This window comes from Argopecten irradians, chromosome 3, assembly GCF_041381155.1.
Source record: "Argopecten irradians isolate NY chromosome 3, Ai_NY, whole genome shotgun sequence".
Classification (NCBI taxonomy): Eukaryota; Metazoa; Mollusca; class Bivalvia; order Pectinida; family Pectinidae; genus Argopecten; species Argopecten irradians.
Window position 1 is genome coordinate 27,940,981 of NC_091136.1, and position 26,071 is coordinate 27,967,051.

Sequence of the window (26,071 nt, forward strand, 5' to 3'; positions counted from 1 at the left end):
GTTTTCAGAATATTCCAGTTAAAAGTTATGCATTAGCACTCTTAAAAGTCATGATTGCCCGGAACAAGTTGACAGAACTTATCAGACATGTCGAAAATCAGTCAAACGTTTCATTTACGCTGAGTGGTGTCAACATGGCGGTCGACGAGGTCTCTCAATAGTCTATTTTGCCATTGTTTTGAATTTGATCAAAATTATTATTCATAATGGAGGAAAAGGCGTTGGACTATTTTGCGTCAATTAATCCACTTGCCAGAAAAATCGTCCATGAGACTCGGTTAGCAAAGCACATTTTGAACGAAGAATGGGGCGAACTGGAATGGAAAAAACAGGAAGAGGCACTTGACGATTTTTTCGTTGACCGAAGTGTCCGGGAGAAATACATATCGAGCACAAAGGACAATCATTATGCGATGTCTTTTCCGAAATTATACATCCAATCAGGGGAGAAAATTATAGTCGACATGGACAGTGACGTAAGTTTGTCTGGTTTACTGACCAAAATGGGCGTGTCTTTTTGATATCTATTGTCTCATGAACCTGAAGTAACATCTGTGCTTTTGCTTGTCTAGATTGTGTTCGAAACTTGTCAGTTACACTATATACATACAGGCAAAACAAATACCCATAAACATCAACATTGATGGATGGTATTATAACTAAGATGAAGGCATGTATGTCCTGTTTTGACTTATTATATTATGGTGTATAAGATTGTGAAAGGATTTCAAAGATCAACATAAAACATGTTTTCTACCACATAAAAGTGTCATACCAAAATGCCAATGGAATTGACAAAAAGTAATTATAATATACAGAAAAATAGAGAAATGGATAAAATATAATATGACATATTCCACTTGGTTGGATATAATGTAAGTGATAGTAAACCCTGGAGTATTGAGGATGATGCCCCACTCGTTACTCATCGCATCCTCTTCCAAACCAAATTATTTACACTTACAGTGAACAGACTATCCTAAATACTCACATGTCTCTTTCTTTCTCATACTATTTAAGACTGAAACACACTTCCTCCAGATCTAACTTCAAAAATCATGGACAGCTAATTTTTTTTCTGCTTTAATATTCCTTGTATATCCATGTGCACTTATCCAATATCAACATGATCTTCAATATGATGAAGTAGGTCAATTACTACCTGTTAGCTAGATGTATATATGCATGTACATATATTTACGGAGTAAATTAACACTGATTTTTTAAGTGTAAGACTCAGGACCCTCATATCAGGTTCTTTTTTAGGTCTAGCCCATCTCCAATAATGTTGGTGTCTGAAGCTTGTATTCTGTATAGAAAATTGAGTTACCTTTTTTTAATGTAGTTAATATCATGACATAACAATACATTTGTATATCACATGCATTATTTTAGATTTGGTCTTGGCAAGATGTACATTCAGCTCCCTTTTCATGGAAGTCCAAGGTATGTATTTAGTGTGCTTACATTTTTTTTGATAATTTATACCAATTTATGTTAGTAATGATTATATATATATTAGATATGCTCTGTTTTAAATAATTGTCATTGGCTATTAAATACACTGTCATATGGAGGATATAATATAAGCAATATTTAGCATATCGAGTCAATATTCTTATTGTTATGTCACACCAGGTCGATATTGTGATTGTAATGTCACAACACCCTGACATTGATTTGTTCAGGAAAAGATGTAATCGAGTCATTCTCCATGCATTTCTATATTATTAAGCATGAAGCGAACATTTTAAAATATTTATTATTATAATTATCTAATATAAAAATTAAGGACCTTTTATTCGGTCCATATGGTGCTATACTGCCCTGGTAGATTTAAATAATGACTGAGGGTGTAGTGGTATCATGCAAGAATAATTGTTAGTGTTTTCAGTTTTAATTGATTGATCATGATCTTCCAAAAGACTATATGGACTCTAAATTAAACAAAACATTTATTTCTTCGAACTGCTGGTTCATTTTTTTTTTTAATTCTTCAGGAAAACTAAAAGCTTAGATTTATAAACAAGAGAAAATATATGGTATCTGATTATTAAATTGATATTTGGTAGGTTGTCCATAATATGTGTCATTGATTATAATTTTTCAACCTCTTCCCATTATACTAGTATTTGTATCATGGATTTTATTATTAAGAATTACAAATTTTAAGTAATGCTTGTATTACTAAATGTCGTTTCAGAGTCAACAAGACCTTAATCTGTTAGACTTGGATCCAGAAAAGCTTTCTAAACCTCAGCCATCCAAAGGGACTGGCAAGTCGAAATCAGGACAAGATAACGAGGAAAGACCTACAGCACCACCAGAATTTGTCTACAACCCTGATCCCAGTATCTGGGAAAGTAACAAGTATAAAAATTGGAAAGCTGACCCAAACAACTTCATATTGCCAGACACCAACGATCACACTAGCTTTGGCAACGTCAGAAATAGCTGTGTTTCAGATGTCTCACAGCCCTCTCTCACTGAGAGCAAACATTCAGAAGATCAGGAGGGTGAAACATCACAAATGGCTCCTCAACCTGCTAAAAAACCACCAAAAAAGGCATCAACAAAGTCTCCCGTGGCTACCAGATTAAAACTGTCTTCCTCATTTTCCAAACGCCGCCAGGAAGAAGAACAAGAACTTGTAACAGATGAACTGTCCAGAAAGGAATTTCCCAAGGCACACAAAGACATAGAAAGTAATGTCTTTGATAACCCTGTAATGAACATCCGAGAACAAAATCTGATGGATGAGGAGACCGAAAGCATTAGTAGCACAACTTCTTCCCCATCCCGGAAACCCTTGTTAAAGGAACCAAGAGCTCAGATGATGGAACGGGAGGAGCAGATGGATCTGTTTGATGGAGCCAAGAGAACTTTGGAGTTAGCAGAAGACCAGGCAGGTCTGCTGGAGGTCACAGAGTCACATGCTTCTGTCCTGTCTGGGCCAGATGTGGTGGTCTTACGAGATTCAGAGGTAAGTTTTAAATGAATCCTATAGGAAAGTAGAGCAACATATTTCCACTTATATACGGTATAAGTTGTAGGTGTTATTGGATAGTGTAGATTTGGCACCACATTTTACTTTCATTTTCCTATATGGCATACATTTTCAATTATGTAACAGGAGAGGGTAAATCTAGAGGTCAGATCAGGTCCCAACCTGGGACTGGAACCTGAGATCTCCGAACAGTAGACAGATATATTCTATGATCCTGGTCACCAATGAACAGCTCAGTCCAAGTTTGCTTTATTTTGATGTCATTCACAAGCTACTACATCCATGTCATTATAGGGAAATTATATTTATACCAAGGAATTTACCCACTCTGTATTTCTGTCATATATTCCTGTAGAATATACATTTGTGAAACTAGGACCAGGGTTTCTTTTCATTAATATAAATCAATTAACTGACCTAAAATGATGATAAGTCTGGAGCAATGAGGTTGATTGCAATATTGTATATAAAACTTGTTAATAATTTTCCAGGTAACAGGAGAGAGACCTAATTCATCAGTCCCCATGACTGGATTTACTTTCCTTGACAACTGGTAGCTGTGTGGTGATATACAACACGGATCCCTCAGCATCGGGACCATCACTAACTACATAATGCTTTACAGATCTGAATGATGTTGTACTGCTGTTTCGTCAGGCTTTATCTAGTAAAAATGACCCATGTGCAATTATCAAAATATTTTTTGAGGAGTTCTAACAGCATTTTTTATATAAAAAATAATATTATAGTACTTTTATGTAAAAAATCTCTTTTGCCTTATAATTATGTTTTCTGTAGTTCAGTTAGCTGAAACAAGATTTGCTCAACTTTCAGCATGGATGTTAGATTTTGTCAGTGTAGAATATGTAAGGTTGTCACTATACATTTGATACTAGATAATATATTGCATGTTTTACGTGTTATATGTAACTGTTTCAGCTCAAGCTCAATGTTTGCACTAATTGATTATTTATAAAAAGTTGTGGTTCATTAAATCAGAAATGGTAGTGATGACCTTCTTTAGTGCTATTGCACACAAAAGTGATATACAATTGTATTTGTTTTCTATGTCATGTGAATTAAGATCTGACCTTATAACTTATATATAGATACATTTGCAATTATTTGTCTAAAACCATCAGTACCTAAAGTAAAAATCATTATGAAAGGAATTTTCAACAGAGTATTCAGTTGAATATTTTGTGTTCTAAGTACATGTAATTACAAATTTTCTGTATATTTATTATATTTATAATTGATTCCTTTATATATTAATCATTGTTATTATAAAACAATATATATAATTATGTAATCAATTTTGACATTATATATGCTTCATGATTTTCTAAGTGAAGTTTGTCGGTATGTGAATGTATGTTGTGGCATTAACTTAACTTTCTCTTTATGTACCAACTTGAAGGGCCAAATTCAGTTTTCTCTAATGTTGTTACAGTTTGTTAATATATTTTATATACATTTGTTATACCAACACTCATTTACCTTGTAAGTGGACTTTTTGTGTGTGTTTCTTTTTTCTAATAGCTTTAAATACCGGCCTTTTTTATCATGAGAATCAAAACCCTAAAACTTGTAGTCAAAAGATACTTTGTTGTGATACCAAAATGTAATACAAAATCACAAAGGCTTGGAAGGGAGGAGCATTTGCTTTAGGTTATCTGTAGAAGGTATGAGAGCAGAACAATGGGATGCCAATAGACTTGTCTTAATTTCCTTAAAATTCTTCAAAAATATCAAATAAGCTTTATAAGAGGAAAAAGTAATTTCAGGTCATTATGATTTATCAGTACGTAATGACAGAGCGAAACAAAGGGAAGTAACTCTGATAGATCAGAATGTTTCATGTTCATGTCGTGGCAATTTATATGTTTATGAACTGCAATAAAAAGTCCTTGGTTCACAAAAAGAGCTTTACAATCTGATCTATCGGTAAATGTGCCAGAGTTACTCCCCTTTGTTTCACTTGCCAACCAATATGTAGCACTGATCAATGGTAATTATAAGTAACAATAACAGATTTAAGTGTAACTAAGATATTGTTGTGAATATTTTTCAGTATGCACCTAAGAGAAACTATTACCAGGTAATCTTGTGTTTGTTCCGTTATAATTATTCTGTATACCTATTACAATTTTTATTTATGACATTAATCAATTTATAAAGTTGTGAATATTTTGCATCTGTATTGTGCAAGTGCAATAAAACTTTTTTATAATTTGCTATTAACTTGTTTTTGTTAACAATATTATACAAACTGTATTAGTTACCTAGTAAGTAGTTCTTTTGTATTGGTAATGTTGTAAAAGGACAAAAAGGTCCTGTATCTCTGACATGTTAATATGGGACAGTGACTCAGATTCAAACAGTTTTGAACCATGTGACCTTGCATAATGTTCACGATCTTTTCAAATATTTCTTTATGCTTTTTGAGGAACCTTTAGGACAGATGATTCAGGGGCTTTTTCTCATTAATCATAATTGGTCAAACATAATTCAATAGGTTTCAATGTAGGTTACATTTTCAACTAAAAAATAACAAGAGGCCCAGAGGGCCTGTATCGCTCACCTGGTTTTTTGTTAGTAATTATCACAAGACTCAGACAATTAGAAAAATAAGCAAAATTGACTCCCAAAGTTTAATTTTGAATCACAACCATACAATGATGCTATTGATACCATACAAATATGCTATCCAATACATAGGTTCAGAGACAAAGTAATTTATATGAAAATAGTAGCCTAATTGACCTTTTGACCTCGCATCTATTGCCGTCTAAGGCCCCGGGGGTCAGCCCTATCATTTGTACAATTTCAAATCCCAACCCTATAAGGATGCTACCATTGCATTATAAGTGCTCTTCCATTCTTAGTTGCAGAGAAGAAGTCGTTTTATATGGAAATAGCTAAATTGACCCCTTTTGACCCCACCCTTCAGGCCCCCGGGGGGTCAGCCCCATCATTTGCAAAATTTTGAATCCAAACCCTATAAGGATGTAACCATTGCATTATGAGCGATAGCGCTTATGAGTAATCCCATGTTAAGTTGCAGAGAAAAAGTCATTTATATGGAAATTGACCACTTTTGACCCCGCCCCTCAGGCCCCCGGGGGTTAGCCCTATCATTTGCACAATTTTGAATTCCCACACTATAAGGATACTACCATTGTATTATGGGTGCTATACCGTGCTTAGTTTCAGAGAAGAAGTCGTTTATATGGAAATAGCCAAATTGGCCCCTTTTGACCCCGCCCCTCAGGCCCCCTGGGGGTCAGCCCCATCATTTGCACAATTTTGAATCCCCACCCTATAAAGATGCTACCATTGCATTATGGGTGCTATACCATGCTTAGTTTCAGAGAAGAAGTCGTTTATATGGAAATAGCCAAATTGGCCCCTTTTGACCCCGCCCCTCAGGCCCCCTGGGGGTCAGCCCCCATCATTTGTACAATTTTGAATCCCCATCCTATAACAATACTACCATTGCATTATGAGTGCTATCTCATGCTTAGTTTCAGAGAAGAAGTCGTTTATATGGAAATAGCCAAATTGACCCCTTTTGACCCCGCCCCTCAGGCCCCCGGGGGGTCAGCCCCATCATTTGTACAATTTTGAATCCCCACCCTATAAGGATGCTACCATTGCATTATGGGTGCTATCCCATGCTTGGTTTCAGAGAAGATGTCGTTTATATGGAAATAGCCAAATGGACCCCATTTGACCCCGCCCCTCAGGCCCCCGGGGGGTCAGCCCCATCATTTGTACAATTTTAAATCCCCACCCTATAAGGATGCTACCATTGCATTATGGGTGCTATCCCATGCTTGGTTTCAGAGAAGAAGTCGTTTATATGGAAATAGCCAAATTGACCCCTTTTGGCCCCGCCCCTCAGGCCCCTGGGGGGTCAGCCCCATCATTTGTACAATTTTCAGTTAGTAGCCCATAAGGATGCTACCAGCCAAATTTTGTTGAAATCCGACCAGCGGTTATGGAGAAGAAGTCGATTGTTGACGGACGGACGGACGGACGGACGACGGACGACGGACGCCGGACGCCGGACGCCACGGTATGGCATAAGCTCACCTTGGTCCTTCGGACCAGGTGAGCTAAAAAGGAAGCCACATTGTGCTAAGTCTATATCAGTAGCTGTTTGCCGTAAACCATTGTTGAAAGGTAAAACAACAAAGCATTTAATTTTGTAGAATGTATTTTACTGTTTAAACTGTTGTTTTTGAAACAAGCTCAGTATAAAAATAATAATAACACAGAATTCTAACAATAAAATATCCAATACATACATATCACAGCCTTATATATCCATTGTGCTTTGCAAGCAATGAATTTTACAACAGTATTATGGTGTAACCACAGTTTTGTTGTATTATATAGTCACCTTCATATGTATTAAGTGTTACACTTACCGTTATGTGGAGGTGTCTGTATAAGAATGAATGGCTTGTAGTACATGTATAAGCTTTTTGATATACAAAATGTACCAACTTAAATTATAATACTGTAATTACTTTGTAATAAACACTAAAAAATGGCAAGTGATATCTTTGAGCAAAATTTTAAAGCAAATGGCATTTAGTCTAGGTGAAAGTAAGAAAAAAACATACAAATCCAAAATGAGATACTATTTGTATGAGTAACTATAAGTGGCCCTAATGGAATAACAAAATTGGTTGTTCTACTGTAGAAACATGCTGTATGTGAAGAGCTATGTGGTTGGGGAGTGGCCCCCATACCTTAATACATGGATCTAAGAACAGGACACTATTGGCTTAAATGGAGAGCTGGTTATCTAAGTCTTAACAGACCATCTAAGTACCACAAACTGATACATAAAACAGTGAGTACATGAGAGTTATGGCACTGACGACCAAAGTAAAGCACTAAATACAGATATTTGCAGGTACACAAACATTTGTCAAACGTTCTTTACACATTAAAACAGAAAAAACACATGGTAACAAGCATCAAAAAGGCTGTGAAAATAAACAAAATTTATGAATTTTCTGTTTGAAGCATGCAAGATTAAGTGATCATCATTTCTTCCATCAAATGACTAGACAAATAATCATTACCGGTATTGACTGGCTCATCATAACTTAGAGTATTATATAAGTTTGTGAACATCTGGAACAATGGAGTACAGACATTTATAGACACATGTAAACTTATTTAATGTGTTTATCAATGATTATAACCTGTCATCCACATATCATCTACATATATACCTAGTATACAAATGTCCATACAATAGGTATATAACCTGTATATCCTAAATATTGTAATATCTTGGCTTGTTACTCCATTAACATGAATTCTTCAGACAATCAGATCCTTTAAATATCGCATTAATTGTGGACAATTCCCCCACAAAACAATATTTTGTGGAACAGATGGTATCTTGGTAACAACCCATGGGACTAGTTACTCCACGTATATGTTCATTACAGAAAAATATAACATAGGTATACTTACTAATTGATAATTTCCATACAAATATTCTTCAGACACTATATCTTATGACAACCATTATGACTGTTATATTTCAAATTACATGTAATTCAATAGATTTTTTTTTCTAATTACTTATGAAATAAAACATTTTCAGGTAATTGTCTTGGAAGCAAATGGATCAAGCATTTCAATGCCTATTTTTTGTAACTAAGTATGGAATGTATATGATGCCAGAAAATGGTGACATCAAAATGGAAAAAAAAAGACAGAGATAAACTTCAATCATACAATCTCAGCCATTTCTGCATTTGCAGGCCTACAGTATGTGGTAGGTAGACTGCAATATATATCATCATGCACACATTTTATCACAAAGCATAAAACTTCAACAGTTGTTAACTATATCACATGTACTACATGTGTAAACAAACTTAAATATTTAAATACATTTAAACATTTGGTTTTTTTTTAAGTTTATATCACCCAGAGCTATAGTGGACTATCTGACCAACAACTGAACATTTTTCATATTGGACTATTCCAGTCTTTGGACAAGAAGAGTCTAAATATGTTTTCAGGAGTGAAAGATTTATGAATACATACAATGGTACATGGATGACAATGGATTTACCGTGAGATAAAGCTATTGTTTGGGTTTTTTTTAAATCGATTAACTGCATCTGCCAGTTTGATGAATTCTATTTGATCTCAGGTACCACAAATTTCATTATGAACAGATATACACCAAGGTGTTCAACCTTTGGAATGAATTGTAAACAAATATTAATGTAAATGTATATTGCAGTACATATATATGAACCTGAAAAAAAGTGAAATGAATATATAACATTATAATCATATGGTACATATGATAAAAACTTATTTTCCATGTTACTAGTACTGCTTTGAAATTTTAAAGTGTTAAATTCAAGAAAGTTGAAGTAACTCCAGGAGTATCATGGATATGGGATGTTAATTCAAAACAATATACATATGTACCCAGTTCTTATGGAACAAATGTGGTAATATATCAGTTTTAACAAATGACAAATTTACATGCCCTAAATTCATATTTTTCTTTTGTGTTTGACACATGAAACATACATGAACACATATCTATATGATTATATACAGATGCATAATTTGATCATGTAATACAGTATATACCTGGTATGGCACCTGGTTACAGATTTGAAACAGCTCATTCACCGGTACATTGTTTGTAAATGATAGTTACTATGATGCTTGCATCAGTTCCCTATTTTGAAGATTGATACACTATCATTTTAATACCAGTAAATAAATAAACATATTCCAACACATCTTAATAGATACAAATCAACTTCACTTGAATATTAAATAATTTGATAGAAGATATAAAAAGTACTGTGTATAAACCATCTATAGATGGAATACTTAAAAGTTTTTTTTAAGGTTGCATGGTTCAACATTTACAACCTCTCTGTCTGTATATAATGCTATACCTCCACTTCTGGAATATATATTATAACAAGATTTTATTCTTTTAAATTGGACAAGGAAAGCTCATTTTCAAAATTCCTCTGGATAAATGACCTAATCCAAAATTACAAATTTAGGTAAAATAAGACTTTTCTCAGACTGGCATTATCTGAGTATTCAACAGATGATACTTGGTATTTTTGTTCGAGAACAAACAAAAATTACACCTGCAGAAAGATAATATTATACAAAATTGAATTATTCTGTTTTAAATTTGAGCATATAAAATATAATGGTTGCATTATAGCAGCACTGTGGAATTGTATCAATTTAACTTGTTTTGGTTGTGGCAATTGCACTTCCCTATAAAACACACACATAAAACTTGAAAAGTATGTACTTTGGTATTGGTTTGAGATCAGAAAGCTAGACTTCTCCATGGAGAGTATCTGTTCACAGGAATGACATAAACTGAGGTGATATTGACTTTGAAGATCTGGTCGACACTGACTCCCACATCGTCACAGTTCCATCAGATGTACACATACAGAGTCTCTGGGAGTCACACGAATACGCCAGACTGAAAAGGTACAAAGTATACCGGGAAGCTTTAATCTGATAGTAAGCTATCATATGAAATAATTGTATTACCCGAGTATGTAAGGATAGGAGTTTTTTTATCAACCATATTAATGAAATGATATTAAATACTGGTGGTGGATCAATTGGGAAGGAGATACTTAAGAATGAGTTGATACAGTTATGATATGCATTGGTCTTCCAGACAGTGTCTGGAAGTGCACAATGTGGAACAACTAGATTGTACACTATTGAAAGTTTACCATAGGGAGATATAAGTGAATGAATTAATCAAAACTGACTTGGCAATGAAGGGCCATTTGCCTAGTAAAGTATTTATACCATATAGTAAAATACAGTTTATAAAACAACATAAGACAATTTACCTGATGACTGGTTTAGCCATCAGAGAGTCATGCTGTAAGTCCCTCAGGACGGCAAGGTTCCAACTGCTCCATAACCTGTCAATCATGACCAAGTATATGTACATGCAAATTATTTTGAAATACATGTATGTACCACACTTCAGAAATTAACAAAGTATACAAGTCACAGTGTTATCAATTGCAAATAGCTGGGTTTTTTTTGGAAATGAATATTCTGCTAAAAATCCATTATTGTAAGTTGATAGATAAACAAGTAATCATGAAAGGGCATGTTTTGCTGCTTACCTGACCATTCCTGAGCTAAGACCACCTGCGATGACATTGATAGACCGACCTTCTGGAGCAGCTGAGAATGCCAGGCAGTGGATTGTATCTTCACACACAGAAGTGGCCACATGTGCAGCATTGATGGTGTGGAGCTGTAGGCAGCTTCCGGGTCCTAAAACATAATCTGAAGCTGTATTGAAATGCAACTTTATCATCTGAAAATCTATAACATCTATTTTGATGTATACAAGATCAGATGTACTACATTAATGGACAGTAGCAGTGTTTCAAGTTATAATTCATTCGGGTTATAAAAGAATAAGGACTATCAAAGACACCAGAGTTACAGTGTGCACATGTGTAAAGAATGAATAACCTACCATGACTACTGACTGATGCAATGTCTCCCAGCTGTGGACTGATGGCTACCAACTTCACTGCAGACTTGTGTGTGGATATAGACCTAACATAGCATAATCTGGAAACAAAAGAATGTAATTGTAATATGTCATGTGTTAATATTTATGAAAATAGCTTCTGATGTGATAGCACTAACACCCCGTCCCCCAATCTCTTTCTTTCTTGCCATTTATGGCATAGGTGTTGCCCCCTCTCCCTGCCACTCGTTCTCTCCCTTGCTGAGTTTCTTTCACCTGTTGAGATCCCCAATGATACATGTATTACTTCCCCTACCACCACTCTTTCTCTTGTTTATTCTCACCTGTTGAGATCCCAGATGATACATGTATTACTTCCCCTACCACCACTCTTTCTCTTGTTTATTCTCACCTGTTGAGTCCCCAATGATACCTGTATTACTTCTCCTACCACCACTCTTTCTCTTGTTTATTCTCACCTGTTGAGTCCCCAATGATACCTGTATTACTTCCCCTACCACCACTCTTTCTCTTGTTTATTCTCACCTGTTGAGATCCCCAATGATACATGTATTACTTCTCCTACCACCACTCTTTCTCTTGTTTATTCTCACCTGTTGAGATCCCCAATGATACCTGTATTACTTCCCCTACCACCACTCTTTCTCTTGCTTATTCTCACCTGTTGAGATCCCCAATGATACATGTATTACTTCTCCTACCACCACTCTTTCTCTTGCTTATTCTCACCTGTTGAGATCCCAGATGATACAAGTGTTGTCATGACTACTGCTGACCAATACACTGAAGGGTTTACTGATCACTAGGGAGGAGATGGTGTCCGTGTGGCCGTGTAGCATCCTCTTACTACCTCTCACCTGGATGTGGCTCTCCTATAGGTCAAACAATGGTATATCATATGACAAACATGGGTAGAGACAGTCCATCAAAGTTATATACTTTTTAGGATCATTCTCATAGAATAGGTTTTTTTGTAAATTTCTGAATAAGCTTGTGAAATGGAAATCACATCATTCTCATAGAATAGGTTTTTTTTTTTAATTTTACTTTTGAATGAATTTTCCAGATAGAAATTCTATGAATATTTGTGTCATATATGTTTTGATACTACATTTTGAGGAGTTGCACCTTAATTATAATTATTTCAGTTATTGGTTTCTTAGAAATTTTTGATGGGGGTAAAGGGCAGTATTATGAAACTAAATAGGTGTGTAAACAAAGAGCCCTCAATATGTCTGTTATTTAGAACTTTGTGATGGGCTGCTGACCTTGGCCTGGTTGTGGATAGTCTGGTAGACTGTGATCACACCACCAGTACCTCCGATAAACAGCAGACGACAGTCAGGTACTGATGCCAGACAGGTGATCTGTAAAGTTGTCACAAAAGTAGTATTAATTAAAATTTAAGCATAAAGTATCAAACATTTGTTACAGTGTAGTATGAAATTTATTGAGAAAGTTATTGAAGTTCCATTAATGTATTCAGCTACACATTGTGCTTGCTAATGATAAGCTGTGAAAGTTATCAGACATAGGAATAGTAACTTTGAATATTTCTTAATCTATTATTATTTAACAAAACTGAAAGTTAGAACTCTCTTTCTACTGAGAATAGCCAAGATATGGTATTTACCTGCTCAAATGGACTGTGTTGCAGAAAATTAGTTTTAGGTCGATTTTTGTCATTTTTTATTCTAAGAATTCCTCCAGGTTGCTGCCAGTCAATGATAGCCGCCCAAGTTACATCTGTAGAGAAGTTCACTGTGGACACTAGAACAAAGACCAAACAGTCAACAACAGATCACAAAGACTGGGACAAATAATATCAGAAGAAAAGTTCACTGTGGACACTAGAACAAAGACCAAACAGTCAACAACAGATCACAAAGACTGGGACAAATAATATCAGAAGAAAAGTTCACTGTGGACACTAGAACAAAGACCAAACAGTCAACAACAGATCACAAAGACTGGGACAAATAATATCAGAAGAGAAGTTCACTGTGGACACTAGAACAAAGACCAAACAGTCAACAACAGATCACAAAGACTGGGACAAATAATATCAGAAGAAAAGTTCACTGTGGACACTAGAACAAAGACCAAACAGTCAACAACAGATCACAAAGACTGGGACAAATAATATTAGAAGAGAAGTTCACTGTGGACACTAGAACAAAGACCAAACAGTCAGTTACTGTAACAGATCACAAAAGATATACGTGTATCTATATAAAGACAAAACGGAAATTTACCTGGGATACCTCTTTAAATATCAAAGTTTATGAACATCTGAAAGTATTTCCTTTTTCTCAAATCAAAAGAACAATTTTCTTAACAATCTTCATTTCTGTGTTTGTTATAAGACACAGCTCCTACGTTCCTGTATGTTAATTTGTTTTATCCCGTCTACCTTTTGGTTTACTGTTCATGGTAACACAGTAGCTGTCCTCCCCTACACCAATGATTTCTCCCGTCGACAAGGCAAACAGTGAGGCCATGGTCGTCTCGTACTTCTCCTGCCATACAACCACCGGGGGCTCTAGCTGGGGCGAGCCTGCATATACTCCCCACTTCAGTCCACAAACAGATGGCAATACACTTGGCTGGAAAACAACAAACTTACTGATGATAAGGTATCAAAGAAAATTTTATTTACTTCTTCATATGTATACCTGCAGAAATATAACTTATGAATGCCTAAATTCAGAAAAGATAAAAACATTTAAAATACACGCTATCAATTGCTTTCATTCCTGTATATCAATTGCTACTAAGCATGATAAAATGACTATGAAAGTTTACATCAGAATTTTTCAAAAGGAAAATTATGACGAAAGTCCTGTATATGATTATATACTGGTAAGTCAAAGAGACATTTACCACATATGGTGCTGATCTGAAGTCCGTCTCCAGGTTGGGACCCGTCTGGCCTATCAGCTGTTTGAGAATTCCTGGCTGGGGCTGGCCCTGTTGAGGGTGGGGCTGTTTAAACAACTGTTTTGGCATCTGTCCGTATGTCTTAACCATGGTTCTCAGGGCCTGTCTCTTCAGAGGCTCCTTCACACTGTCGATGTCCATACCAAAGTAGGTCTAAAAACAACACAGACAAGACTAAAACCCAAATACAGCTGAATCAGGGTCTATGTCCATACCAAAGTAGGTCTGAAAATAACACAGACAAGACTAAAACACAAATACAACTGAATCAGGGTCTATGTCCATACCAAAGTAGGTTTGAAAACAGCACAGACAAGACACAAACACAAATACAACTGAATCAGGGTCTATGTCCGAATCAAAGTAGGTCTGAAAACAACAAAGACAAGACACAAATACAAATACAACTGAATCAGGGTCTATGTCCATACCAAAGTAGGTCTGAAAACAGCACAGACAAGACACAAATACAAATACAACTGAATCAGGGTCTATGTCCATACCAAAGTAGGTCTGAAAACAGCACAGTTAAGACACAAATACAACTGAATCAGGGTCTATGTCCATACCAAAGTAGGTCTGAAAACAGCACAGACAAGACACAAACACAAATACAACTGAATCAGGGTCTATGTCCATACCAAAGTAGGTCTGAAAACAGCACAGACAAGACACAAACACAAATACAACTGAATCAGGGTCTATGTCCATACCAAAGTAGGTCTGAAAACAGCACAGTTAAGACACAAACACAAATACAACTGAATCAGGGTCTATGTCCATACCAAAGTAGGTCTGAAAACAGCACAGACAAGACACAAACACAAATACAACTGAATCAGGGTCTATGTCCATACCAAAGTAGGTCTGAAAACAGCACAGTTAAGACACAAACACAAATACAACTGAATCAGGGTCTATGTCCATACCAAAGTAGGTCTGAAAACAGCACAGACAAGACACAAACACAAATACAACTGAATCAGGGTCTATGTCCATATCAAAGTAGGTCTGAAAACAGCACAGACAAGACACAAACACAAATACAACTGAATCAGGGTCTATGTCCATATCAAAGTAGGTCTGAAAACAACAAAGACAAGACACAAACACAAATACAACTGAATCAGGGTCTATGTCCATACCAAAGTAGGTTTGAAAACAGCACAGACAAGACACAAACACAAATACAACTGAATCAGGGTCTATGTCCGAATCAAAGTAGGTCTGAAAACAACAAAGACAAGACACAAATACAAATACAACTGAATCAGGGTCTATGTCCATACCAAAGTAGGTCTGAAAACAGCACAGACAAGACACAAATACAAATACAACTGAATCAGGGTCTATGTCCATACCAAAGTAGGTCTGAAAACAGCACAGACAAGACACAAACACAAATACAACTGATCATGAGTTAGGGTCTATGTCCGAATCAAAGTAGGTCTGAAAACAGCACAGACAAGACATAAACACAAATACAACTGAATCAGGGTCTATGTCCATATCAAAGTAGGTCTGAAAACAGCACAGACAAGACACAAACACAAATACAACTGAATCAGGGTCTATGTCCATACCAAAGTAGGTCTGAAAACAGCACAGACAAGACACAAACACAAATACAACTGAATCAGGGTCTATGTCCATACCAAAATAGGTCTGAACACAGCACAGACAAGACTCAAACACAAATACAACTGAATCAGGGTCTATGTCCATACCAAAGTAGGTCTGAAAACAGCACAGTTAAGACACAAATACAACTGAATCAGGGTCTATGTCCATACCAAAATAGGTCTGAACACAGCACAGACAAGACACAAACACAAATACAACTGAATCAGGGTCTATGTCCAAATCAAAGTAGGTCTGAAAACAGCACAGACAAGACACAAATACAACTGAATCAGGGTCTATGTCTATACCAAAGTAGGTCTGAAAACAGCACAGACAAGACACAAACACAAATACAACTGAATCAGGGTCTATGTCCATATCAAAGTAGGTCTGAAAACAGCACAGACAAGACACAAATACAACTGAATCAGGGTCTATGTCCATACCAAAGTAGGTCTGAACACAGCACAGACAAGACACAAACACAAATACAACTGAATCAGGGTCTATGTCCATACCAAAGTAGGTCTGAAAACAGCACAGACAAGACACAAACACAAATACAACTGAATCAGGGTCTATGTCCATATCAAAGTAGGTCTGAAAACAGCACAGACAAGACACAAACACAAATACAACTGAATCAGGGTCTATGTCTATACCAAAGTAGGTATAAAAACAGCACAGACAAGACACAAACACAAATACAACTGAATCAGGGTCTATGTCCATACCAAAGTAGGTCTGAAAACAGCACAGACAAGACACAAACACAAATACAACTGAATCAGGGTCTATGTCCATACCAAAGTAGGTCTGAAAACAGCACAGACAAGACACAAACACAAATACAACTGAATCAGGGTCTATGTCCATACCAAAGTAGGTCTGAACACAGCACAGACAAGACTCAAACACAAATACAACTGAATCAGGGTCTATGTCCATACCAAAGTAGGTCTGAAAACAGCACAGTTAAGACACAAATACAACTGAATCAGGGTCTATGTCCATACCAAAATAGGTCTGAACACAGCACAGACAAGACACAAACACAAATACAACTGAATCAGGGTCTATGTCCAAATCAAAGTAGGTCTGAAAACAGCACAGACAAGACACAAAACAACTGAATCAGGGTCTATGTCTATACCAAAGTAGGTCTGAAAACAGCACAGACAAGACACAAACACAACTGAATCAGGGTCTATGTCCATATCAAAGTAGGTCTGAACACAGCACAGACAAGACACAAACACAAATACAACTGAATCAGGGTCTATGTCCAAATCAAAGTAGGTCTGAAAACAGCACAGACAAGACACAAATACAACTGAATCAGGGTCTATGTCCATACCAAAGTAGGTCTGAAAACAGCACAGACAAGACTCAAACACAAATACAACTAAATCAGGGTCTTTGTCATTACCAAATTAGGTCTGAAAAAAACACAGGCAAGACACAAACACAAATACAACTGAATCAGGGTCTTTGTCATTACCAAATTAGGTCTGAAAAAAACACAGACAAGACACAAACACAAATACAACTAAATTGGGATAGTTTGATATTGAAGAATTAACAGTCCAGAAAAAATTCATTTGATCCCAGGACAAATATGTTTCAGTGGAGATCAAGAATTTTCACACAATATCATACACAATGTAGTTGTTAAAATTAAATGATTCCAGTATAAAATCATATGGCAGCAGGCTATTCTGCAGGGCAGAAACACATGAAAATTAGTCTAATCAGTTGTGAGACAGGGGAAATGACATCATAACATTATAACAAGTCTGAAAGCTGAAAAGATGGATTGTCCCTGCATTTGTTTGACGTGTATAGTATGTATGTTGTACCTACCGCAGGGTGAAACACATTGATGGCCTGTACAGCAGCCTGTCCTGTCTGTTGGTAGCCAAACACCAGATTTATCCAGTGATGGAGATTCTGCCTGACATAGTCAGACTCCAGGGCCTGTCGATGCACCAGGATCATCAGGCGCGGGTCTCCATTACACCAAGGAGGTAGGATCACATCCGATACCTTTTGGCCGTTCTGACGTTTACCAAACTCAAAACCTACACAAGACAAGTTTACATGTAATTATTTGTCTAATTCATCCCATTTTCACAAATTTCCCTACACATGTATCCTGATACAAAAACCTCTTTTGTAGAAGCTTAGAATAAAAATTTGAGAATTTGTTATAATCAATTTATAAGAATATTTTTTTTTATTAATCTTTAATTAGCCAATTGCATATTTAACATCATATATTTCTCAGACAAACTTTCTTACCCTCAGAGTTCACCAGAAATTCTGGAAGGAAGAAGAATTCAGGGATGAGCTCCTTGACATCAGTTGTAGATTCAAAACTGGCAAGTCTCCATGTTGTTTCAACACTGTGGAAGGAACGGTCGGGTAGGTCAAAGTTGTCATCTGGAAAAGAACCAGGTAAAGTTGAATTACTGTAAGAGGTATCATAGATACAAACAAGAGCTGTTGGAGAACAGTAAAGCTCGCCTATTCAGAAGAAGTTGATGTTCAAGTATTTACTATTTAAACATGGAAATATGACAAATTAACAGACTCAAAAAACCCCTAAAGGGCCCCAAATTGGTTGTATTATCATGTTCAGCATCCATACACATTAGGAAAATAAAATCATAAACATTTATGATGACTTAAGCTTAAACAATAGACAAAATAGAAACTTGCTCAAAAATTTTAACATGGAAATGACAAATTAACAGACTCAAAAAACCCCTAAAGGGCCCCAAATTGGTTGTATTATCACGTTCAGCATCCATACCCTTTAGGAAAATAAAATCATAAACATTTATGATGACTTAAGCTTAAACAATTGACGAAACAGAAACTTGCTCAAAAACTTTAACGTGAAATGGGACGCCAACGCTGACGCCAACGCCAACGCCGGGGTGACAACATTAGCTCCCCCTATTCTTCGAATAGGCGAGCTAAAAAGGCAATGATTATACAGTATAAATCATAGTGATTTCAAGTTACTGAGTAATTGGGCAAAATTACTCAGCATAATAAACGAAGCCCCGTAAAGCAGATTTATACAAGTCGTGTATCAACAGTTATTTTACAGGCCTCTCAAAGTAGGCATGTAAATAGCCCACCATCACCAATCAAAACTTACCTTGGTAGCTTAGAAACATTTTGGTGTAGGGAGGAACTCGAATAAGAAAATGGAGAACAGTCCCACTATTGGAGTAATGACTGCCATAATGGAATGGTGTCATCTTAAGGCCTGAAATGTCATGGTGTCCCTCATGCATGTACTCCTGCATCAACACCTTTATGGAAACAGAGATTAAGTTTTAGGGCAGAATGCAGTAAATACAGATAACCCTATTCGCTTTAAAAGAAAATGTATAGCATGAAGTTGTGAGCAATACATTGTACCTATAAATAAGTTAAACATATACTTATATTATTCAAATTGTTCAATTTCTTTATAATATTGATAGATATTGATAAAAGATGCTCCATTGCATAAATGATACCCATCATTTGAACAACAATTGGTGTTTAATAGTGTATATATACATATGTATGTCTGATTAGCACAAAAATAATTAAAAATATTCGCTTTCAGTGCATGCACAATTAGTACTGCATTCCATAAAGGACATAGTGCCACAGATTTTTTGGGGGATACAATTAATTATCTTTAATATGTGTATCTTGAAGTAAAATAAGAAGCTCAAACTTTTTAATAGTGGTAATATATGGTGTAAAGTAAATCTTTTGTAACAGAAGAAAAATACTAAATCGTCTGCTCTTTTGTTAGCGATGGAGCATCTTTAAGAAATATGAAATTAATGTTTTGTTACCAAAGTAATCTCATGATTTTCTAGGTGCATGGTTCTAATCAATTTTACACATAAATGCAGAACTTACCTCATAATTATTCTTGTACTTTTCCTCCCTACTTTTCTCTTGAACTGAAATCGGTTTTTCAAGATTTCTGGAAAAAGACCAATATAAAAGATTTAGTACTTGTTAAACAAGAAACATTGCCATTGATATTTTTCATGACATTTCAAAAAACGAAGAATATCTAATAAAGAATGTAGGCTTAGCCTAGTGTTCAAAACTACAGTGAAAGATTAGAACCACAAAATTTGATGCTTGCTTACCTGAATGCATTGCTATCCCTGAGATTCAATGTAGAACTGACATAGTCCTTTAAAATAAACGGAAATACTGGATACTGCATCAGGTCGTTAAAGGAGCGACCAGACATCTTATTTAGGTAGGTGAGATAATCAAAATTGGTTATCTCCCCTAACAACCAGAGGCGCTGTATGTGATTCAGGTCCTCCGACTCCATCAGGTTTGGCAGTTCGAGGCTAGACAAGACTTTGTGTAGATCATCTCTCTCCTATGGAAAGAGAACATGCCATATTATTTAGAACCAAAATGGATTGAACACTTACATTGATTACGTATAGTGTATTCTCAGAATGTGTATACTGGGCCATTTTTGTTTATGCGGAACAACCAGTTCGATCGTTAATTAAAGTCATTATTTCAAGTATAAATCCTGACGGACCTGCAGTTTTTGACACAGGCCTGTGAGGGCTTTGTCGTCTGTAAACAATATAAAATCACCAGGTCCTTTTTTAATTCATAAACGAACAACTAGTTCCAACCAGTCAAACCGAATAATTGAAAACGGCCCTGTATACAAAGGACATTAGGAAAAATTCCTAATATGTGAAAGTTCAGCTGACACCAACTTATAACATACAGTCAAACTCGGTTAAGACGAACAAGAAGGGACCCCAAGAAAACTTTGAGTTATCTGAGTGTTCGAATAAAGCAAGTTATCAAGTCAAATATCAATCTCTTCACTTAGTATACACACTTGTACTAGTTCCGTGTCGTAAGTAAGGAAGATGTCAAAATAGCATATTTACTGTGGAAACCGCTTATATTGAAGTCCTTGGGGAATGGGACACATTTTTTTCTAAATTATTCAGATTTCAATATAAACCAAGGAAAAAGAAGATGATATTGTGTGAACATGGATTAAGCAGTATTTCAATATTGAATATACTGGTAACCGATTTCAATTTATAAGTTATAACTATAAAACTGAAATATATCCAAAATATTGATTTAATAAAATTGCAACAAATTATTCACTGATGATTGTTGATACAAAATAACTAAGGATAATTGCTAAACTTAACTCGGCACTTTCGGCGAACTATTACACACAAAAAATCTTACTTTGTATTATACAAACATTTTATGAAGGATTTTTGTCATTCAGACCAAACATTTACTTCGTATTAAACGAGTTTTTCGAGTTTTCTGAATTCGAATTTTCCGAGTTTTTTAAAGAAAGAAAAAGAGGGAATTAGTTCGAGACCGGCAAAGTACTTCGTATTAAACCGGGTTGTCGTATTATAAGAGTTTGTATCAACCAACTTCAACTGTACTTACACCATTATCTCAGTTAGCATTTGATGAATAGATTAATAGGATGTATAATGGCCTATCATCAGCCATGGTCAAAAACGACTTATTGCTTAGAAGTCAGTTTTCATTTTAGACAATTGAGTCAACTGATAAATGATGCAGTATCCCATACATAGAACTGTTTATTGACATTAGTGTTAGTAGAGTCTGAGTTCTTACTTTTGTTTTATAGCAAGCAAGAATGCAAGTCTTTCCGCTGGTCAGGAAAATCTCTATACCAATATCTCGTAGTTGGTACCAACATCTCCGAATCTCCTTCACATCCTCATATGGCCAGGTCATTGACAACTGGTCCTTGTTGCCTAGCAACACCTAGTTTATCATAAAGGGAAGTCAGAATAAGTTATTGTATAAAGAAAAACACTCATTAAGATTTTGTGTCATACAATGAATAACTTTTGAGTTTGTTATAGATTATATATTGTTCTTAATATGGAGACATATAAAGACCAAAGTTTTAATGAAAGAAGGTTACCTGCTTATCTTGTAAATATAACAAGCATCACCCAAACCAAATACATGTAGTCAAAGCTGGTAGGACAACTGTGAAACTTCCAGATTTTCAAATATTTGTGTTAAGTAAAATTAAGTTATTATTTAATGTTTTTCAACACTAACAAAATACTTTTAATTAAGCAGGGCTTTTGCATATTTCAGTTCCTGATAACAATTAGGCTCACCTGTATTGTATCTAATAATACACAGACAATACAACCAGAAAACAATACCTGTGTATAGTTAACATCCGAGATGGCTTCATCTGCTACAAAGAATATACTGTTTTCTCCTGCCAAAATGAAAGAAATACACCTTTTAATACTAGTCTAACTTTATCTTCACATTAAACAGACGATGGTTTTCATCATGAATCATTTTTTTTTAAAGTATACCAGCCTCTATACTTTGTTTCATCTAAATTAAAACCAAAAGTTTAAAATGATATTCACATATTTAATATCTGTCACAATTTTGGTCACTTTACATTTATTTCATATGAGTTTTAAGCAATGGAGACCTTACCAATTAAGAGTTCTCCTTTACTCTCGTTATTAGGGGAGACTGCCTTACACTTCCACGTGTGTCTGTAATGGTAAACAGGTCAATAGATCACTATTTACTCAGAATAAATTTGTAAAATATCTATCCTTTCAAAAGATTTACTTATTTCTTGGTTTTAATATACCATGAACTGCCAAGATCCCTAATGTTTAATTAATAATTATAGGTACCCTTACCTCTCAGGATGAGAATTATTATTGATTACTACAATTTATTGTAACAGATCATACTGAAGGCCATTTAAGATTTGTACAATGTATAGATGAATATATATTTCTGTACTCACTGAATCTTCTCATTGCGGTAAAGCTGGTATATGAGTGCAGCTGAGTCAGAGATCTGATGGTCGTCTTCAAATAGATAGATAAGGGGTGGATCCACAGCTTCAGATTCTGTAAAGTAAGACAAAAGTACCAGTAGAAACTAAATCTGAATACTAATTAAAAAAAACTCAATCTGGACACAAAATTAAATTTAAAACAGTACCATAAATTAAATCGAAGATGTTTTTGAATGTTGTAGCTTTTTAATATTATTGTCACCTAATTTCCAGGCAGTGTCTTTGTTGAGGAACTTTGGCTTTATATTGAGGTGGCAGCGTTTTAGCTTCTTCCTGATACGGCTTGGTCCTTCAGTGGGGTCCAGTTGCCATGATTGCGGGTACGAGTCAGCACAATACCAAATGGCCCTGTGAGGTTAACAACACACTTGGTCAAGTGGAGACAATACACCACATAACCTTACAATCAAAATATCCTAGATCACAACTGTTTTATCAAATTACATGACATTGTTTTTTTATTTTCATTATACAGATAGCTCAAAATTTATCTTTATTTGCATAAATTTCATGCAAACATACTTTAAGCAATATGTGTTGTATACTAAGAATATATGTACAAAGTATTGTTCCAAACTTTATTCACATGAATGAATCAAATTAACTCATTCATCCCTGAAGGCAGACTTAGGCTCTTCTAAATCAAAGACTAGCCCAGTCCATTATGAAACTTCAGGGCTTAATAAGCCTAAGATAATATGCCTGCTTTACCTCTCATGGGTGAGGTTCTGTACAATGTTCTGCCATGACTTTTTGACCTGTATGTGCTCCGTCATGCTTCGTTTGATATGCTCCACAAACATGTTCCGCTCTGTTGTCTGTAGTCTCGTCACTGTTTGGGTGATATCCATAGCAAGGGTAGATAACTGCGAGTAGAGCTTGTCATTCCGCTTCAATACCCTATAAAATTTAGACAATCAGTAAATGTAAAACGTAACTTTATCATGCTGAGTTACTGTGAAAATATTACAAGCACATTTAATGAAGACAAATTCTAAACAATAACATAGATTTACTATAGATATTACAGCAGCATACCTTTCCATGGTCTGAAGATGTTTCTTTGTGATTTGTTTTCTTCCTTTCTCAAACTTCATGTTTATCACCTTCTTCTCCTGATAATAAGTATTCAATTTGGAATTAATTAGTTATAAACGTAATTCAATTTGAGAAAAATTACAAATTGTTTATTGCCCTGTTTCAAAGAAGATGAAATATCATGACTATATCATACTTAAGGAAATAACTATCAAGTACATGTACTAGTTGCAAAGGCAATAGGTAGACTATTTTTCAAGATTTTCTCCAACTTGGAAACCTGACACATTCTTAAATTACCCTGACTGTTAAAGGAAATCAAAACAAATTAAAACAAATAAACCAAAACTGAATTAATAAAAGCTTCTGGAGCTTTTTGTAATATCTCTTTGTCATAAAAGAATGTTCATCAAAGGACTAAAAAAAGAGAATTATACCTCTTTGAAGGTTATGTCAGCGTTTTTCTGTCTACCCGGCATTGGGGAGGTGATAGCTATGCCAACATTCTTCATGAGATTGAGCACCTTGAAAGCATCCTCCCTCTGTTGTGTGTTGAGATTGTCCTCCCACACAGTTAGCAAATCATATATGTAGTAGGCCATTTCTGTGCCCTGAATGTACAATTGATACAAGATTTAACTTAAGAATTTCGCAGACAATTAGAATTTGAGAAAAAGGTGCAATTAATATATGCAATAGGGTAATAGTTTTTAGACTGTAAATAAATAGTCGTAAAAAAGTGTTAGTCAAGAAATGCAAAATTATGTCACTGCAAAGTTTTACCATATCTTTTTTTCTTGTTAGAAATATTATTTAGTCTTTTATTACACAATATTATAGTCCATTTATACTACTTATAAAACCCATTGCACATGAATATTTCTGAATAATTTTAGATATGGTCACAAGAATCAGAACCAGTTGTTGTGACATACCAGATCACTGCTGGTGTTGAGAATGACCCTCAAGATCTCAAACCCTCGAACCTCTCCGTGAAGGTAAGACAGGACATAGGCCCGGTTACCCACTTCCTGTCGTGGGGAGAGGAGGAAGGTGATTAATCGACCAATCTGAACTCTGGTCACATCCTTGGCCCCCCACATCACACTGTTACGTGGCTTTCTGGACACCATCCTGTCCTGTAACCAGAACACACAAATATAAGGGCTTTCTTGGGTATCATGATAATACAACTTCCTGCTAGTTCTCTACTAAGAATTTATATAACTTATGATGAAATACATTAAAAAAATTTCTGTTCTCATATTAGCATTATTACACACAATGTATGACAGCTTATTTGTGGAGGATTTCATTTCGCTATATTTGCGGTCAAGTTAATTTCTGCTGACTTAACTACCCATGATAATACAACTTCCTGCTAGTTCTCTACTAAGAATTTGTATAACTTGTGATGAAATTCATTAAAAAAAATTCTGTTCTCATATTAGCATTATTACAAACAATGTATGACAGCTTATTTGTGGAGGATTTCATTTCGCTATATTTGCGGTCAAGTTAATTTCTGCTGACTTAACTACCAACGAATAAAATGGAAAGAATAACAAGAAAGATAACCATACTAAGTATAGCTTATTACTGTTAGAAATGCGCAAACATTTTTCGCTGTGAATTAGTAATCAAAAACAAAAAGATCATGAAATACCCCACATGAAGTTATACAACTATACAATAGCTAAGTCTGCCAAAATTAGGATGTTTTCAGTACATACTTTATTAATACATAGTTCATGAGAAGACCTTACCTGACTCAGCGTCATTTCATATGCCCGGTAGAGGAACTCAAACAGTCTTCGTATCTGGGACGTCTCTAGACAATCTACTTCTGGTGGATCAAAAAACAAGTTCAGGGTTGGCCGAGTACTGGCCTCTTTCTTCACAACTTCTTTATCTGTCATAATACAATCAAAAGAAACATTTGTTTTTGTAGTTTTCTATGTCCTCTATG

At 35.4% G+C, this 26,071-nt stretch overlaps 2 protein-coding genes across 5 annotated transcripts in view; one reads left to right on the top strand and one right to left on the bottom strand.

The window, feature by feature from the left end:
* Positions 1-99: 99 nt before the first annotated feature.
* On the top strand, positions 100-5,240 carry LOC138318085 (uncharacterized protein C1orf198 homolog). The gene is made up of 4 exons (XM_069260169.1): positions 100-476; positions 1,396-1,446; positions 2,204-2,983; positions 3,499-5,240. The coding sequence occupies exons 1-4, from the start codon at positions 207-209 to the stop codon at positions 3,562-3,564; spliced, it is 1,167 nt and encodes a 388-aa protein (XP_069116270.1). The 5' UTR covers positions 100-206; the 3' UTR covers positions 3,565-5,240.
* Positions 5,241-7,211: 1,971 nt separating this feature from the next.
* Positions 7,212-26,071, bottom strand: part of LOC138318086 (lysosomal-trafficking regulator-like) — a 58,629-nt gene continuing 39,769 nt past the window's right edge. For all 4 annotated transcript variants that reach the window (XM_069260171.1, XM_069260172.1, XM_069260170.1 and 1 more), the window contains 24 exons: positions 25,869-26,014; positions 25,038-25,241; positions 24,540-24,713; positions 24,103-24,179; positions 23,776-23,964; positions 23,267-23,412; positions 23,011-23,116; positions 22,686-22,747; positions 22,394-22,452; positions 21,825-21,977; positions 20,315-20,559; positions 20,076-20,142; positions 19,312-19,468; positions 18,444-18,584; positions 18,006-18,223; positions 14,463-14,672; positions 13,993-14,185; positions 13,213-13,349; positions 12,848-12,946; positions 12,309-12,451; positions 11,562-11,659; positions 11,200-11,353; positions 10,915-10,989; positions 7,212-10,529 (listed from right to left, as the gene is read on the bottom strand). In XM_069260171.1, the coding sequence (XP_069116272.1) occupies positions 10,403-10,529; positions 10,915-10,989; positions 11,200-11,353; positions 11,562-11,659; positions 12,309-12,451; positions 12,848-12,946; positions 13,213-13,349; positions 13,993-14,185; positions 14,463-14,672; positions 18,006-18,223; positions 18,444-18,584; positions 19,312-19,468; positions 20,076-20,142; positions 20,315-20,559; positions 21,825-21,977; positions 22,394-22,452; positions 22,686-22,747; positions 23,011-23,116; positions 23,267-23,412; positions 23,776-23,964; positions 24,103-24,179; positions 24,540-24,713; positions 25,038-25,241; positions 25,869-26,014 (3,380 nt within the window). In that variant the 3' untranslated portion in view covers positions 7,212-10,402. The remainder of the gene's footprint in view (positions 10,530-10,914; positions 10,990-11,199; positions 11,354-11,561; positions 11,660-12,308; positions 12,452-12,847; positions 12,947-13,212; positions 13,350-13,992; positions 14,186-14,462; positions 14,673-18,005; positions 18,224-18,443; positions 18,585-19,311; positions 19,469-20,075; positions 20,143-20,314; positions 20,560-21,824; positions 21,978-22,393; positions 22,453-22,685; positions 22,748-23,010; positions 23,117-23,266; positions 23,413-23,775; positions 23,965-24,102; positions 24,180-24,539; positions 24,714-25,037; positions 25,242-25,868; positions 26,015-26,071) is intronic.